The sequence below is a fragment of the Helianthus annuus genome, chromosome 7 (genome assembly GCF_002127325.2).
Source record: "Helianthus annuus cultivar XRQ/B chromosome 7, HanXRQr2.0-SUNRISE, whole genome shotgun sequence".
NCBI lineage: Eukaryota > Viridiplantae > Streptophyta > Magnoliopsida > Asterales > Asteraceae > Helianthus > Helianthus annuus.
The window spans coordinates 144514111-144532938 of NC_035439.2; the positions used below are offsets into that span (position 1 = coordinate 144514111).

The 18828-nt window shown below is 30.9% G+C and overlaps 1 protein-coding gene across 1 annotated transcript; it reads right to left on the minus strand.

Moving 5' to 3' along the window:
- Positions 1-11423: 11423 nt before the first annotated feature.
- On the minus strand, positions 11424-16156 carry LOC110869038 (transcription factor RF2b). Its single transcript, XM_022118339.2, has 4 exons — positions 15616-16156; positions 12589-12721; positions 11972-12056; positions 11424-11888 (listed from the first exon to the last, which is right to left on the minus strand). Exons 1-4 carry the CDS (start codon positions 16080-16082, stop codon positions 11557-11559), a joined length of 1017 nt encoding a protein of 338 aa, XP_021974031.1. The 5' UTR covers positions 16083-16156; the 3' UTR covers positions 11424-11556.
- Positions 16157-18828: the final 2672 nt, after the last annotated feature.

The window sequence follows — 18828 nt, forward strand, 5'->3', positions numbered from 1 at the left end:
GAAGCAAATTTACACTTTATCATACTTTTATTTGTATAGTGAAAGTGTATTGTATAATTTTGTTTAACGTACGCTGTGAAAATATAATGTGCGTGATTAATTTTATAACATGCGTGATTAGGTTTTTTACCCCATGCGTGATTTCTGATTTTGTACATGCGTGATTATGGTTTTCAACATGCGTGATTATGTTTTTTCAACATGCGTGATTAGGGTTTTTGAGTTTTATAACGTGCGTAATTTCATCTCATACACATCGTACGTTAAATAATATTGTACGTTAACCAACCCATACTTGTATATTATATACGTTTTTTTTTCTCTTAAAAAATGACTGGAGCCTCATGTTACGTGACATCATTAGTTTTAATCATGGGTTCACATCGAGTAAATGTTATGTTCCTTAGATGGCACTTAAAACATCATTAGTTTTAATCATGGTTCACATCGAGAAAATCTTTTCAGTTATATAAGTTCTAATCAGTTTTATATTGACAAGTCTTTTATATATTTTATAGATTAACATAATATAGGGTAAACGACAAAATTTTAAAATATGAATTAGACATAAATATGAGCGTAAATTTTATGTTTTATGCTAACTACAAACTACTACATGATGAAAGATTGAAAGATGTTAAACTGAAAAAAAAATTGCATATGCTAATCGGCAATACTTGTTGTATTGTTTATAATTATTTTATCTCATACATACTTCAAATCATTTTAATCTTGAGTAAAATGCCAAAATGGTCCTTGATTTTAGGGCACTTGTGCTACTTCAATTCAAAAATAAAACTATTGTATCTATGTCCTGAAGATTTCATTTTCATTGCCATTTTCATACAATTGACAAACTGAGTTAGAGTTTTCTGTTAGCTGCTTCATTTTTGTCGTTTTTTGCATTTAAATGAAGGATATAATCATCATTTTATGAAATAATATGTTTTAATTAAATGAGGAAAACGACAAAAAATGGGAGAAGTTAACAGAAAGTTCTAATCCAGTTTGCAAATTAGAAGAAAATGACAACAAAAATGAAACCTCAGGGAACCAGATACAAAATGTTTCATTTTTCAACTGAAGTGTCAAGCCTAAACTGAAAGACCATTTTAACATTTTACTTTTAATCTTATTCCATAATATCTAGGTGGCGTGAAATTTGCAATTAGTTAAAAATAAATATATAAATATTATTATTAGTGATTAGTGATATATTGCTTAGATTGCGCCGTATTATATTCATTGTAGGAAGAAAAACGTGCAATTTTCCACCATTTTTATTGAATATTTGGGGCGGCATTTGAAAATTGCATGCCAAAGAAATAAAGCTGGAGATTGAACAGGAGGATCTTAATTAAATAAGATTAAAATTAAAGGTTAGATGATATGAGAGATTGACAATATGCAACTATTTGTTTATATATTTATCTACTTTATACTTAATACCTAGACTTACAAAATATTTTTCGAAAGTTTGAGAGCTTAAATATTTAGTAAAATCATCATCATCATTGAATCTATATCTATACTATATAATAAAAGAATACTGATTTGGGACATATGTCATTCAATGAGGGCATCAAAAATTTATTAATAAATTTTAAATTTTAAATTAAAAAAATTTAAATATTATATTAGAATACTAGGTTATAACCCCGTGTATTACACGGGTTGAATAAATAAATTTTATATACCAAATAATAAAACATTATCTTTTTAAAAACTCCTTTATTGCACGGGTTAAAGAAATATAATTTTATATATTAAATAATAAAATAAGTTATATTTATAAGAACCATATGTATTGTACGTGTTGAATAAATGTAATATTATATACCAAATAATAAAAAAATTATATCTTTAAAACCATTATATTACACGGGTTGAATAAATGTAACATTTTTTACCAAATAATAAAAAAAGTTATATTTTTAAAAACCCCCGTGTATTACATGCGTTGAATAAATATGATTTTATATACCAAATAATAAAAAAATATATTTAAAAAAACTAACGGATTTTTTTATATTTAAAGTAGGATAAGATTGAATATTAATCTTTATTTATTTAGTTAATATAAGATTGAAAAATCATATGATTGAATAGGTGTGAGGTTGTATTATAATAAATCGGTTAACCGTACTGAATGATAGAGATAATAGTGATTGTTGAACAAATTAATTAATCGAATTTAACAGAAACATTTGTGATGTTAGGCGGATTTTTTTTAATTATTTGAAAGTTAATATCAACTTTGGAATTCGTATGAATTCTTATTAGATTTGATTAAATAATATTGATAATAAAAATTTGTATTAGATTAGATTTTAGATTTAATTAAATATTATTAATAATAAGAATTTGTATTAATTTAGATTAAGTATTATTATTTTTAGTACTATTAATAATTTTAATCAATTAAATGAGAGAATGATAAGTGTCACAAAACAGATTTCTTTTATTATATAGTAAGTATAGATATAGATTTATATTGTATTTCGGTCTATATTCTTTATATAATTCTTATTTCATAACAATAAGCAATTAACAGTTACCATGTGGATTAATTTTAATTATTTTATATTCATATAGCACGTTGTGATGAATTTTGTTTCTATAAACGATAATTACTAATTAGCTGGAAATAAAATACACAACTGCTAAGTTTACTTCTTTTTTTAATAAAAAAAAGGTAATTCATTTGATATACGTTTTATCTTTTAATATTATTGATAATAAAAATTTGTATTAGTTTAGATTTTAGATTTGATTAAATATTATTAATAATAATAATTTGTATTAATTTAGATTAAATATTATTATTTTTAGTATTATTAATAATTTTAATCAATTAAATGAGAGAATGACAAGTGTCCCAAAACAGGTTTCTTTTATTATATAGTATAGATAGATATAGATGTAATGAGTTAAAATAGTTATCATATCAATATTTTAAAATCTATATCTATCTATACTATATTTCTATAAAAGATTTAAATATTATATTAGAATATGTAATGAGTTAAAATAGTTATCATATCAATATTTTAAAATCTATATCTATCTATGCTATATTCCCATAATAGAAACCACTTTAGAAACATTTGTCATTATATTAGACCATCTCTTATAGATAATTAATATAATACAATTGAAAAAAAAAAACTTAATTACACAAAACAGAATAGATAATTAATATAATACTTGTGGTATTTGGTTTTATCTTCTGAATTCGGAAAAAAATAAAATATTAATTAAATTACACAAAATTCTAAATTTAATTGTAGGCCATTGTTATATATAGTATAGACTAGGTGATGCCCCGTCCACGTTGCGGGGCGATGGCCGAATAATTCTCAATCAACTAAAAAAACAGTAGTATAGTTTTGCTAGAAAGAAAAACTAAAAAGATTGTTAGCTAGCTCTTTGACACGATTTTTAACTGTGGGCAAAGTCATATTTTTATTTTTACTTGAGGGAAAATCAATTTTTTTTCCCGATGGTAAAATCCTAATTTTTAGACAGGGAAAAACTATATTTTTATTTTGTATTGGAGGCAAAAACGTAATTTTGAATTGAGGGTGATATCGTAAATTTGAGCTGAGAGGAAAATCGTAACTTTTAGCTGGGGGCAAAAGCGTAATTTTATTTTGAACTGGTGGCAAAGACGCAATTTTAAACTGGGGGTAAAACGTAATTTTAAATTGGGTATAAAATAATAAACTGGTGTAAAATCGTAGTTTTTAGCTGGGGGAAAACAAAATATTAGTTTGAACTGGGGCGAAAACGTAATTTTGGCTGAGGGTGAAAGCGTAATTTTTTTACCGAGTGCAAAATCGTATTTCTTAGCTCGGGGCAAAAGGGTAAATGTATTTTGAAGTTGAGGCAAAACCGTATGTTTTAACTGGGGGCAAAAACGTAATTTTAAAATGGGTATAAAATAATAAACTGGTTGGACTAATGAGTATTGCTCGTCGTCAATTTGGACCAATGGCAGGTAAACACTATTCTAGGGCAAAAACGTAATTTTAAAGTGCGTATAAAATAATAAATTGGTTGGTCCAATGAGGGAGGGCCATCCGCCCATTTGAACAAATGGCAGGAAAATACTATTCCCTACCATGTTTTTTATATATGTTAGAATAGAATAGAATAGAATTCATCTGATATAGAATATAATTATAAATTCACACAAATTCTTGTATATAAAAAGAAAGATATTGAAGAGTTTACTTTTTCTTTGTTGAATGTTTAAGTTTAGAATTCACCTTCAAAGTTTATTTTTTACAAGTTTAATTTTTAAAATATATATGTTGTCATCATCTTAATAAGGCTTCTTTTAGTTAAAGTCTAATAAAAAATAAATAAAAAAAGCCGTACCGAGTATGTCATTAGTTTTTTTAAATATAATTTTCTTATTATTTGGTATATAAAATCATATTTATTCAAGCCGTATAATACACGAGAGTTTTTAAAGATATTAATTTTTTTTATTATATGGTAAACCAATATTACTTTATTCAACCCGTGTAATACTCGTGGTTTTAAATATATAACTTTTTTCATTATTTATTATATAAAATTAAATTTATTCAACCCGTACAATACACGGGGTTCTTAAAGATATAACTTTTTTTTATTATTTAATATATAAAATTACATTTATTCAACCCGTGTAATAAACGAAATTTTTTAAGATTTTTTTTTGTTATTTGGTATGTACAATTACATTTATTCAACCCGTGTAATACACGGGTTTCTAACCTAATAACAATATAAAAGTAGCTCAAATATAAAATATGCATGATGCGTCATCTTTCATTTTACCTCCATAACAAACTAATTATCTTTTTTCCAAAGTGTAAACTACAACTTTCGCCTGTTTGATGATTTTAACACTTTCTATTAAATAATTTGAAAATTTGTGTTTATCGTCCATTAGTTACTGAATCTTACAGTTTTAGTTTCAGTCTACATCACTAATATCGTTAGTGTAATTTTGTTAAGTCATGATATAAAAACTATAATATATATAATCCCTTTATTAATTTTAACTAGGTTAGAACCCCGTGTATTACACGGGTTGCATAAATGTAATTTATATAATAAATAATAATAAAAATTATATATTTTTGAAAAAAACTCATATATTGCACGTGTTGAATAAAATATAATGTCATATTGTAAAATCGAGAATTGTTATATCTAAAAATGGTGTTCTTTCTACATGTTCATTCAATGTGCAATAAATGATAGGTTTAAACCAATTATAACAGTACGTCTAACATTATAGTTGAAACTAAGTAGTCTAGAATTGACATTTAAAAGAATTGTGCGATTATAACTGTGAGGCCGGACCATTACACTGATGCGTCTAAAAACACTTGCAATTTGATAAAAGCATATGCCCAACCTAGAATACTTATTTAATTATAGCAAGTGAAAAAAAATTATTATTAAATACATAATAAAACCAAACGTTTATCCTTATCTAAATTTTTGTTTAAATTTATTATAGAATAACAAAATTTTATTCTTATATAATATTTTATTTAAAATTATTATTATTATTTAATATGAGAGATAAATAAGAAAATGAGATGAGAAAACACAAGAAAGTGATACGTGTCCAAAAATTTTTTTTATTAGTATAAGACGATTTTAAAAAATTTCACTGAATTATAACGTAGCCTTTAAACTTCTTTATACTTATATAAAAATGATAAAGTGAAGGCGGCTATGAGTTCTAAAATTATTTTTAAGTGTTTTTTTTTAAACATATAAAGAATAAATTGCACTTTATAAGTTATGGAATTTCTAGACCACAGTCGATATGTATAAATTTCCAACCATATGAGGGTATTTTGGTCATTTTACTTTCATGTGAGGTCTATTTGGTCAGATTTAACCACAAAATACCCTCATGTGGGGTCCAATTGGTCAAATTTAACCATAAAAATTAACTGAGTTAGGGTTAAAGGACATAACTTGCAAGTGTTTGCAAACATCGAGTACGTTTTCTGTAATTATTGAAGAGAAAGGACACAGTTTGCAATAAGTGACATACATAAATGACGCTTTTTGTAATTTACTCATAATATAAAGAGTTAAATGTCATTTTAGTCCCTGTTGTTTGGGTTATTTTGTCAGTTTAGTCCAAAGGTTTTATAATACACAGGGTTTATAAAGATATAACAATATATAACTTTTTATTTCCGACTAATTTGACTTATAGATGTTGAGTTATAACCGATATCTTTAGAATCGTTGTTATTATAAAAATTATTAAGAACTTCATGTATTGTATGAGTTAAACACATGTAATTTTATATATTAATCAATAAAAAGTTATATATTGTTATATCTTTATAAACCCTGTGTATTATAAAACCTTTAGACTAAACTGACCAAATAGCTCAAACCAATAAAAAGTTATATATTGTTATATCTTTATAAACCCTGTGTATTATAAAACCTTTAGACTAAACTGATAAAATAGCCCAAACCACAGGGACTAAAATGACATTTAACTCTTTATATTATATTAATTTATATTTAGTGTACTAATAAATATTTCAAAATACTATATTATCTCCTACACGAATAGTTTAAATTTATATTAAATTTAATTTTATAATTATCTTTTAATTAATATTAATTATAATTAAATAGGAGATAAAGATGAGAAAACTAAAAAATAGATGGCTTCAATGAATGACATGTGTCCCTTTATTGGTTTCTTTTATTATATAGTATAGATATATACAAACAAAACAATCAAATATTATTAACATATATATACACACACGTTTAAGACATACATGAAATTAACAAGCACCACTGCCTCTTCCTCTCTCTTCAAGAACAACACTGTTGATCACCACGTTTGACCACTATACCACTGTTGACTACTGCAATCCCTAAATTTCAATCACTATAAAAAATCACCACGCCTTTCCGATGATTTACTAGGCGGCGCAGATGCTTAGGTGGTGGTTGTAGTCTGTTCTGGTGACGATGATGATGTTTTTCTAGTGGAGGTTGGTGTTGCGATAGACCAAGCGGTGGTGGGTTGGTAGTTGTAATATGCAACGGGTGCGACGACGGTGGAGGCTGGTGTTGGGTGTGGTGGCTTGGTGGCGGTTACAAGAGGTGATGGGTATTGTAGGCTTATAATATAGTTGTTTTTATTTATAAATATCAAGGTATTGTAGTCTTTTTTTATCATGATTTAACATAACTACACTAATAGTGTTAGTGATGAGGACTGAAACTGTTAGAATCAGCAAAATAGTGGACGATAAATGCAACTTTTAAACTACTGAACTAAAAGTATTAAAATCAACAAACCATAAGGACAAAATTTGCAGTTTACTCTTTTCCAAACTATTTTAGTATAATGATAATCTATTAAGTTAATTACGTTTTTCGTCCCTGTGGTTTGTCAAAAATTACTATTTCAATCCATTAGTTTAAAAGTTTCCAAAACAGTCCCTGTGGTTTCACTTTCGTAACTATTACGGTCCATCTCCATTCACCTCATCCAATGTACCGTTACGTTCTTAGTGAAAAGACTAAAATAAGAATTGTTTTGACAATTTTTAAACTAATAGACTGAAATATTAATTTTTGACAAATCACATTTACGAACAAACGTAATTAACTCTAATCTATTCCAAAACTAGGACTATATTAATACAATGATAATCTCTTTACACTCTTAAATATAAAGCATTCTTAATGATAATCTCTCTACACTTAAATATAAAGCATTCTTCTAATTTTTAATAGCTTTTAATATACAATAGTTTATACAAATATGCAAAAACGTCATTATAACGTCTTTATCAACTTTTCGATGATAAAATCCTGGCCGTATCAAATATAATATATTATATTAAATATATGATAAAATTCGTATGAAAAATTGATTATATCAACTTCTTACCATTTCATATTATACAAGATACTAATTATAATACATTTTGTTAGGTTTATTTTAATGGTGATGTTTCTCTTGTCATTGTCCTTGGACCAACCCGTAATTCTTTAGGTACAAATCTTAAAGCCGGTTTGTATCAAGAAACTAAATTTTGCTTAATCAATTTGTTTTATTTATATGCATTTGAAATGTTAATATTTAATTAAACTTTGTTACGATATACAATAGTAAAAGTTACTAGAATAAAATGTTTTTTTTTAAATTATACTTTAATATTGTATTATTATAATTACTTTTGGACATATTTTATTTTTCGCTTGTAAATTTTAAGATATTGTGTATTATAAAATTTGAGTATGTCATTATGGCGTGCTTATTTTTATCTACGTATAGATATAAATATTACGCAATACTAACTTTTAAATATTAATGTACAAGTGATTGAATCACAAACGTACAACTGTCATCAAAACTACGTCGCAATTTAGATTTTCTTTTATAAAATGACACGTTTAATCTTTCGTTAATTGAGTAATATAATATAATTTATATAAATTTCGAATATATCATAACGACATGCTTATTATTATCTACGATTCGATAAAAGTTCTATTCAAACGAGTCAAATATAATTTTCTTTGTTATTTGCCATGAGATGCAAATTGATACCGTCTGAACAACATAAGTATCGGTGCCATATCGTTTTTTATGCTTTTGTCAATGTGACATATTTTAGTAATATAATGTAACGTTTTATAATTACGAGTATTTCATTGCGACGTGCTTATTTTTATCCACGATTCGATAAATGTTTTATTCAAACGGGTTGAATATAGTTATTTTTTTGTTGTTTATTGTGAGAACCGAACCGGTATCATACAAACAACACCGATAGGATATTCATTTTTATAGTTTTCTTGACGTGACGGTATATAAGATATAACGAGTGATAGTATGGTAACGACAACATAACGAACTGAACTAATACCAGCCTCGATTGTCTCCCGATCTTCCTTTCAATCCTTTGTGGTTTTTTTTTAACATGTAAAGATTTCACATCTTGGAGGTATGATAGAAACGTGATTCTACCTAATTGTTTTATTTGCAAAGAGCCGTGTATAAGTATAAATCATAGAAAAATACTAACACGTGGATTGCTATCTAAACGATAAATACTTTGTTTAATACTTTAATGTACATGTTAGCCTTTAAATATCGATTTGATAAATAATTTTGATGCTACGTGTGTCTTAATTAGATTACTGAATGATTGTGTTAACTCCTTTCGCAAAATTCATTGATTAGAAAGATTAGCTTACGAATTTATGTTGGATTAGACAAGTAATTGTCAATTTTAATGTGGCCTACCATGTTACTAGCACATGCAAGTTCCTGATATGGTGGCCGTATTTTTTGAATATTAATTTAATCTCTTTGAATTGAATGTTAATTATAAAGTATATTTATGTTTATTGTTATTGTTATATACAATGGTTAATATCGTGTTGGATTGATGAGTTGGTAACAAGTTTATAGGTTATAAACAAGTTGCAATCAAGTTATAAAGAGTTGAAGAGATGGTAAACATGTTGACGGGTAGTAATTGTATTGTAATTGGGTTAAATGTACATTTTACGTATTTTTATTATTTTTGTTCTAGTTTTCAACAACTTGATGGGTACAACTTCTTTGTGGTTCCCTCAGTTTACCAGTATGATTCGTGCCAGCCAAGCTTTCGGCATCCAGTTTAACCGGTTCAACCTGGCGGTATTAACCGATTTTTATAACCTTGGTTTTATGTGAGGTGTCAATAAAAAGTTACGGTCTTTGTACTTCGTTCTTACAAAATCAAGTCATTGTGTTTAATTATAGAAAACCATTTACTTCTGTAAGAAAACTAAACACAATAAGTGTTTTCCGCAAAGGTATAAATGAGTTGAATCAAGCTTAAACTCAGCTCGTTTCTAGCATTATTTTTAAAACTAGAGCTAGGGTACATTCTTAAATTGTCTTTTCGTCTTCCTCGTAGGTGATGATACGTGAATCAAGTTTGAGTATTCGATTTCCCATTCTCGCGACTCAACATGGCTATAGATGTAAATAATATGGCTATGGATGTGAATTTGGTTTAGGCATGATTATATCTTACAACATGGTTTAATATGTTAAAAAAATTGAAATGTCAAACTATAAGAAAGGGCACTATCATGATATAAAGTGGTCAATTGTCATTTAGTAATGGAATCTATAAGGATTATATCAAAGTGAAGTTCAAAATGGTCCATTTGACTTTTAAAACCAAGTTGAACCACATTGTTGGGAGAAACAAGAAGAAGATAGCCATCAAATATTCAAAGGGTAGTTATTAAAATGGTCTTTGTTGCATGTTAGCCACTAACCATAGACACAAGCAGCCCCCACAAGCCCACATGACCTTTCAATTAAGGTGCATTTTTTCACATCAGTGTTGGGTTGCCATGTGCATTTAATCGGTCTGTTGGTCCAACCTCCCTATGGACCATGTCCTGTGACTCAAGTAGCATAAAATTTGGGCAACCTCAAAAGGATTGGGTTGGAACTAGGGGTGTGAATGATCCGAGCTACTCAAGCTCGCCTAGAAAAAAAGCTCGTAACGAGCCGAGCTTTAACAAGCTCGTTTAGTAAACGAGCCTGAGATTCGCTTACCGAGCTCGAGCTGGCTCGCTAGCCTAAATGAGCTCATTGTCTATATAATTTTTAATTGTTATATTAAATAATAATAATTACTATTTGTAAAATTATGAAAAAAAAATAACTAAACTATATATAAAATAAAAACTATAATAGCATAAATTAAAAGTAAAGTACACAGATGGTCCCTGTAGTTTAACAAAATTTGAATTTGGTCCCTAGCTTTCTAAAAGTACACGAATGGTCCTTGTGGTTTGCACTTTGTAACACATTTAGTCCCCAACCAATAAATCTAAAGGCTTTAGCATGTCCAAGTTAGGGATTAAATGCGTTACAAAGTGCAAACCACATGGACTATCCATGTACTTTTGGAAAAAGCTACGGACTAAATGTGTTATAAAGTGCAAACCACAAAAACCATCTGTGTATTTAACTATTTTTTGAAAGCTAGGGATCAAATCCAAAATTTTGGTAAACCACAGAGACCATCCGTATACTTTACCCCATAAATTAATTAATAAATAATAAATGAGCCGAACATGGAAAACTACCTACGAGTTGAGCCAAGCTCGAGCTTTAGAAACGAACCTCGAATAGAACCGAGCTCCGGCTTTCATAAGTTTAACAAGCTCGAGCGTAGTCAAGCTCAGACTTGGCTTGGCTCGTTTGCACCCCTAGTTGGAACATTTCCAAACTTTTTTTTCTAACAAAAGTATTCATCAAATAATCTATTTTTTTATCAAAAATAAATATGAGGGTTAAAATGATCATTTTTAAATAGTCATTTTTTCATTCAAAACAAATCGGATATTTAAAATTTTAATTTTTAAAAATAAATAACTTTGAAGACAGTGTTTCCAGGTACTAACAAGGTGTTAGTCTATGAACAATTTGAAAGAATTTGGCGAAACACAAATGTAAAAAAAAAAAAACAATGTGAATCAATATGTAGTGCTGCTTTCGCTGGCTGATATCGAAGGGCCTTCAGGTTTGACATAATGAAATTTACCTCCAGAGCTGATATCGAGCCCCTGGAAGCCGCCAAGTGGATCCTGTTGGGCGGCTGCAAGTAGAGGGTGGCGGTGGTTTGACATGTTTGACTGGTGGAAATGGTGGTAATGTGGTGGTTCGGGCTGTGGATGGTTCGTGAAGAAGTTTGATTGGTTATAGGGAACATGATGCATTCCCAAATTGTAACCATCTGAACCGCTTGCTATTTCTCCGGTCGCCATTCTGAGTCTTTCTAGTTCTTGCTTTAGCGCCTCGTTTAGAGCTGTATAAATATAAATATCCCGATGATTTTGGGAAATCAGGTTGTCGAAATTTAAGAATTAAATAACGTTTTGGAAATCTTACCGTCACTTAATTGAGCTTGTTGTTCCATAGCTTGGAATCTAAACTTAAGTTCGGTGTTTTCAGAAGACAGGCCAGTTGTATCCCTCTGTACAAAGAAAATAAAAATTTATAGATTTCAGAGTAAATTACAAAAATCGTCCTTTATGTATGTCACTTATTGCAAACTGTGTCCTTTATCTTCAATAATTACTGAAAACGTACTCGATGTTTGCAAACCCTTGCAAGTTACGTCCTTTAACCTTAACTCGGTTAATTTTTTGTGGTTAAATCTGACCAAATGGACCCCACATGAGGGGATTTTGGTCATTTTACTCTCATGTGGGGTCCATTTGGTCAGATTTAACCACAAAAATACCCTCATGTGGGGTCCATTTGGTCAAATTTAACCACAAAAAATTAACCAAGTTAGGGTTAAAGGACATAACTTGCAAGGGTTTGCAAACATCGAGTACGTTTTCAGTAATTATTGAAGATAAAAGACACAGTTTGCAATAAGTGACATACATAAAGGACGATTTTTGTAATTTACTCTAGATTTCATGGTCTTTATTTTTTCATATGAAAGCGTTATTGACTTATTTGTATGCCGGAGATACTAGAGTCGGTTGAAAAATCACCTGAAACAGAGTCAATTGTGCTGACAGAGTGGTTGCTTCTGTTTGCAAGGTTTGAACTTTTCTCTCGAGCTCAGACATATAACGCGCCTTCCTCTCTTTTGAGCGCGCTGCAGATTGTCGGTTTGCCAAAATCCTGTACACCACAAAGCATAAGATGATCTATAACTAGCACGAAAACAGTAAAACCTTTTGCCTATGGCTTCCAAATATATAAGGAAACTGTTGATGATGGATGGATATGTGTCTGAAAGTAGGGACTAACTTTAAGCAATTGAATAGAACAACTGTACGAAATATTCATGAAGATAACTACCATTTTTCTAGCATACAAGAGGACTAGCTTTGTGTTATTCTTCAAGTCTTCAACATATAATGAGACTTCTTATTTCACAATTATGTCTGATAAGTGATAACTTGTTCATCTGAATAGAGTCAACTAACATGCAACTAGGGGTGCAAACGAGCCGAGCTACTCACGAGCTACTCGAGCTCGGCTCGAAAAAAGCTCGAACGAGCCGAGCTTAAACGAGCTCGAGCCCGAGCCTAAAAACAAGCTCGTTTAGTAAACGAGCCCGAGCTTCGCTTATCGAGCTCGAGCCGACTCGCGAGCCTAATCGAGCTTTCTGTTTATATATTTTTTTATTAATATATTAAACATATATTTATATAATAATAAATACCATTTATATAAATAGAGTAAATTACGTTTTTGGCCCCTGTGGTTATACCACTTTTACTATAGTAGCCCAAAATAAGAATTTTTAACATATCTGCCCCTATGGTCTCTATAACTAACCATTTTGGCCCCTAAGTCTTACCATTTTGGCCCCCATGGTCTCTATAACTAACCATTTTGGCCCCCATGATCTCTAGACTTAGGGGCCAAAATGGTTAGTTATAGAGACCATGGGGGCATAAATGTTAAAAATTCTTATTTTGGGCTAATATAGTAAAAGTGATATAACCACAGGGGCCAAAAACGTAATTTACTCATATAAATATAAAAAAATAACTAAATTATATGTAAAATAATAATTATAATTAATATAAAAAATAATTAATAAATACTAAACGAGTCGAGCTCGAGCCGAGCTCGAGCCGAGCTCGAGCTTAAAAATATACCTTCGAGCCGAGCTCAAGCTTCAGAAATAAAGCTCGAATCGAGCCGAGCTCGAGCTCGAGCCTGGTCGAGCTCGGGCTCGGCTTGGCTCGTTTGCACCCCTACATGCAACTGCAGTTCTAAACTATCCTCATTCCTGACATAATGGAAGCCCTAATCTGATGTAACAATCATGTGTTCATATTCCTAAATCACAAAACTGCATCAATTCGGCACAATTAGATTAAACTAAATCATTAAATTAGCAGAGACCCACAGCAAAATACTGTTAACAACTTCGTCCATGTCTCAAATCAGTAAATCTAGCAAATAGTTATCACAAATTGCATAAAAATACCACCTCTTATTTCACAATTATGTTTGATAACTTGTTCATCTTATCATCTGGATAGAGTCAACTAACAACATGCAACTGCAGTTCTAATCTATCCTCATTCCTGACATAATTAAAGCCCTAATTTACTGTAACAATTAGGGGTGAGCATGCTTTGGTTCGGTTATTGCCTAAAACCGAAACCATAACTGCACACTTCAGTTATCAAAAAATCATAACCATTCTGTTTTGGTTAATCGGTTATTGGTGGTTAATGCGGTTTCGGTTTGGCTATTGATCGGTTTTCTCATTGTGTTTTAAGTTGGGCTTTAAATGTGTGGGTCATGCAAAATTAATGTGCAAACAATAAACATACACAGTTAAAGCTTGTAGAATTATCAATTATATTTCACTACCACATGGTTAAACACCAACTTAAAAACCTATGGTCCTATGCCATGTTTAAAACATTCGGTTCGGTTCGGTTATTTGCGGTTATGAAAATAAGAATAACCGTAACCGGACCGCAACAATCGGTTATTAAAAGTATAAATAACCGGCCCTACGGTTTTTTCGGTTACGGTTCTAGTTAATTCTGTTTTATGCTCATCCCCTAGTAACAATCATGTATTCTTATTCCTAAAACACAAAAACTGCATCAGTTTTGTTCAATCAGATTAAACTAAACCATCAGGTTTACGGAGATCCACATCAATTACCGTTAACAACTGCATCCACATCTTAAATCAGTAAATCTAGCAAATAGTTAACCAGACATTGCGTAACAATACTACCTCTTTTTTCACAATTATATCTGATCAATGTTTTAAAAACCGGTTTTTAAGTCATACCGGGTTGGGCTTTAAAATGGTTCAACCGGTTGAACCGGGTTGTATCAGGCGGTTGAACCGCATTACTAGTTAACTCTATAAATTCCATAAAGTACCAATTCATCTCAAAAAACAATCCAATCTCAACTAGGATTTATGTAACTGATCATAGTTTTATCTAAAAACAATCCAATCTCAACTACCTCTTATTTCACAATTATGTCTGATAACTTGTTCATCTGCATAGTGTCCAACAACATGCAACTGCATTTCTAATCTATCCTCGTTCCAGCCAGAATTAAAGCCTTAATCTGATGTAACAAACTAACAATCATTTATTCATATTCCTAAAACACAAAAACTGCATCAATTTTGCTCAATTAGATTAACCTAAATCCTTAAATTAGCAGAGATCCACATCAAATTACTATTAACCGCTGCATCAACATCTTAAATCACTATATCTAGCAAAAAATTTAGCACAAATTGTTCCTTATTTCACAATTATGTCTGATAACTTGTTCATCTGGATAGACTCAACTAGCAACATGCAACTGCAAATCTAATCTATCCTCATTCCTACCAGAAAAGAAGACCTAATCTACTGTGACAATCATGTGTTCATGTTCCTAAACTATATTGCATCAATTTGCTCAATTAAATTTGTAGAGATCCACATCAGATTACTGTTAACCGCAGCATCCACATCTCAAATCACTAAATCTAACAAAAACTTAAATCACAAATTACGTAACAAATTCTACCTCTTAGCACGCTTCGGATCCAGATTCCACAACTCAGCAAGCTGTTCAGGAGCCATAGCCTTCTTCGCTTCAATACTCTCACTCAAAAAACTCGAACTATCAACCGAACTACTATGCCGATGCCGAAACCTACCACCGCTATTTTCTCCGGCACAACCGCCACCGTTATCATCCTCTAAACCTCCACTGCCACCACCGGCATTGTTACTCCGACCGTTATCCAAACTTCCGCCATCGTTCAAACCAGATCCGAGCTTCTCAATGTTCATATACGTGCAAAACAGATCTTCTTCAGATCCTAACTCTTCGAAGCTTCCAGAAGGTGCATCGTACGGATCTGACGCTAGATCTAGATCGTCCGGTAACCGGAAGTTTGTCTCGGAGTGTGCTCGCCGGTGATGCGACGGTTTGAACGGAAACGACGTCGCATTTAGCGGATTATTATTTGTGTTTGACTGATTTTGCATTTTAATTAGTTGCGTAGGGTGTTCAGTGTTTCTATACTGAAATCTGTTTGAAGTTGTTTGCGTGACTGATGCAGAAGAAGGGGGTAATCCGGGTCTGAATCTTGTTTGGTAATTCGGGTCGACGGGTTATTACCCGGCAGAGGTTTACAACCCGGTTTTATAAGCGGCTCGGTTTTTTTAGTGGTCAAAAACCGCAAACCACCCAAACCGATTTGGATTGTGTTCAAAAGTGTTTTTAGCGTTTCAATGGGTTTTTATCAGTTATTTAGGTGGGCTTAAGCCGATTTGGGTTGGAACTGATTTCAACAAAAAAAAAAAAAATCCCAAACCATTAGCTTAGATTGGATCCAAACCCGTTTTTTCGGGTCATCAGGCCCAACCCGGTATTTTTACACCTCTATTACCCGGTGAGTTTATTTGGGCTTGATATTGTAATCGGCCCGGGTTGGAAAATACTAGGATCTTTAATAGCTTAAGGCTAAAAGTTATGCAAATGATATTCCCTATAGGGCTTTAAACATCCAAAAATTAATCTTGCAATCATGCATGATTTAGATTTTAGAGGTGCACATATCTGTTTTCTAAGTGTAAAAGCATTGATCTGGTTTCCTTTTCAGCTTCTAGCCAGACTGATTCAGTTTCAGTTTTTGTTGGCTGGTTTAAACCCGGTTTCAATAAGGCCCCTAAATATAAATTTGCGAAAGATGAAAAGTATTGTAGACCAAAGTTGTTAGGTTAATTTGTAAATAATGAAAACTTTTGGATTAAAATTAAAAAAAAAAGATATTTTGTGAGGTTAAAATTGCAAAAGATGAGAATCTTTTAGGTTAAAAGTAAAAAATCAGTACCCAAAGCATGAGGTATAATCTAGGGCTGGCAATTTTACACGAATACACGACACAAACCTACACGAAGTTAACAGGTATCGTGTATGGCCTTAACAGGTATCGTGTACCAAACAGGTAGACACGAGATTACCTGTTAATTTTCGTGTATAAACAGGTTAAATACCTGTTTACCTGTTAATACCCGTTAGTACACGATAAGAAATTAAATTAAATAAAACTCATTAGCCATGTGCGTGTGGGTTCCTTAATTCCTTTCTATTTTCATTTCTCATTCAATTAAAAAAAACCCTAAACTCCCTCTGTAACTCTTAGATAACATGTCGTGTTCGTGTTTTTGTTCGTGTTAACAAGTATTAACTGGTAATTTTCGTGTATAACAGTCGAACAGTCGTGTTAACAGTTATTAACAGGTAATTTTCGTGTATATCGTGTCGTGTTCGTGTTCGTGTTTGAAAAAAGGACACGATAAGTTATCGTGTCATATTCGTGTATGGGATTTCGTGTATCGAGTCTTATCGTGTCGTGTCTTATCGTGTACGGGTATACACGATATGCCAGCCCTACTATAATCCTATGATGCATAAAAATAATATTGCTAATTATTATTTATATATAATAGGAAGACCACTTAGCTATAGTAGTTTGACTTTTTTTTTAATATATAATAGGAAGACCACTTAGCCCGGTTTGACTTTTTTTTAGTTTGAAATTCACCCTCCTAACTTTATGAATTGACAAATAGACTCCTTTCACTTTTTTAAACTTTGTAAAATGTCATTTTAACCCACTCGAGTTTGCGTGCTTATTTTTATATACGAGTCGGTATGAATTTAAGTTGATTTACGCTTCGACACGTATATATATATATTTTTTTAAAATGAGTCACATCAAGCGTAATACGTTTTTTTCATGCTTATTTTTATGGACATATTTAGTTGGTGCACCATTTTACGTAAATTTTGTTTGAAAAATGAGTCGGGTCAAATATAATAAGTTTTCATTAGAGGGTATAAATTTAAGTTATTTTATGTTTCACAAGTCATTAGATATAATACGTTTTGGTTCTTATTTTTATTTAAGTTTTCAGTTAGTCTACGATTTGACGTTTATGTACGCATTGGTCTAAGCTCAAGTTGATTTACGCTTAGACATAATGACATTTTGACCCTCTCGATTTTTACGTGCTTATTTTTGTGTACGTGTTGGTATAAATTCAATTTGATTTACGTTTAATGTAATTATTTTCGAAAACGAGTGATGTCAAATGTAATACATTTTTGTGGACGTTTTGATTGTTAGATCTTTGGTCTTCATAACAAAAGATGCAAGAGTTTTAAGATCACTAAATATTAGGGCTGACATAACGGGTTAACCCGATCCGTTAAGACACGAACACGAAATACGTAAACACGAACACGACACAAAATCTTATCGTGTCAGATTTTCGAAACACGAACACGAACCTGTTAATAAACAGGTTACACGAAACGACCTGTCAAGACACGAAAAAATTACCAACGTATCATATGACCTGTTTAAGACACGAACACGACCTATTAAGACACGAACCAAATTGGGGAATCTGTGAACCAAATTGGGAATGGTGGTGTTTGTGAGAGATATTTAAAAATTAGGGTTTGGATTGTGGAAAAAGAACCGCATGTGTTTGTGTATAATTCATCCCAACTCCCATAATTGATGACCCCATTTCCACACCCACATATAATATTTTTTATTTTTGAATTATTAACATGTACTTAACGGGTCTTAACAGATTAACGGGTTTTAACCTGTTTAGACACGAAACCTGTTAAGTTCTTATCGTGTCAACCTGTTTTAGACACAAAACCTGTTAAGGTCAAACACGGAACATGATAACTTCGTGTAGGTTCGTGTTG

Bases quoted from the DNA above. Each gene is read 5' to 3' on its own strand.
- LOC110869038 (XM_022118339.2), bottom strand. From the start codon at position 16,082: ATGCAAAATCAGTCAAACACAAATAATAATCCGCTAAATGCGACGTCG. The intron at 12,722-15,615 runs GTAGAATTTGTT...TGTGGTGTACAG, and splicing joins GATCCGAAGCGTGCTAAGAG to GATTTTGGCAAACCGACAAT. The intron at 11,889-11,971 runs GTAAGATTTCCA...ATATTTATACAG, and splicing joins ACAAGCTCAATTAAGTGACG to CTCTAAACGAGGCGCTAAAG.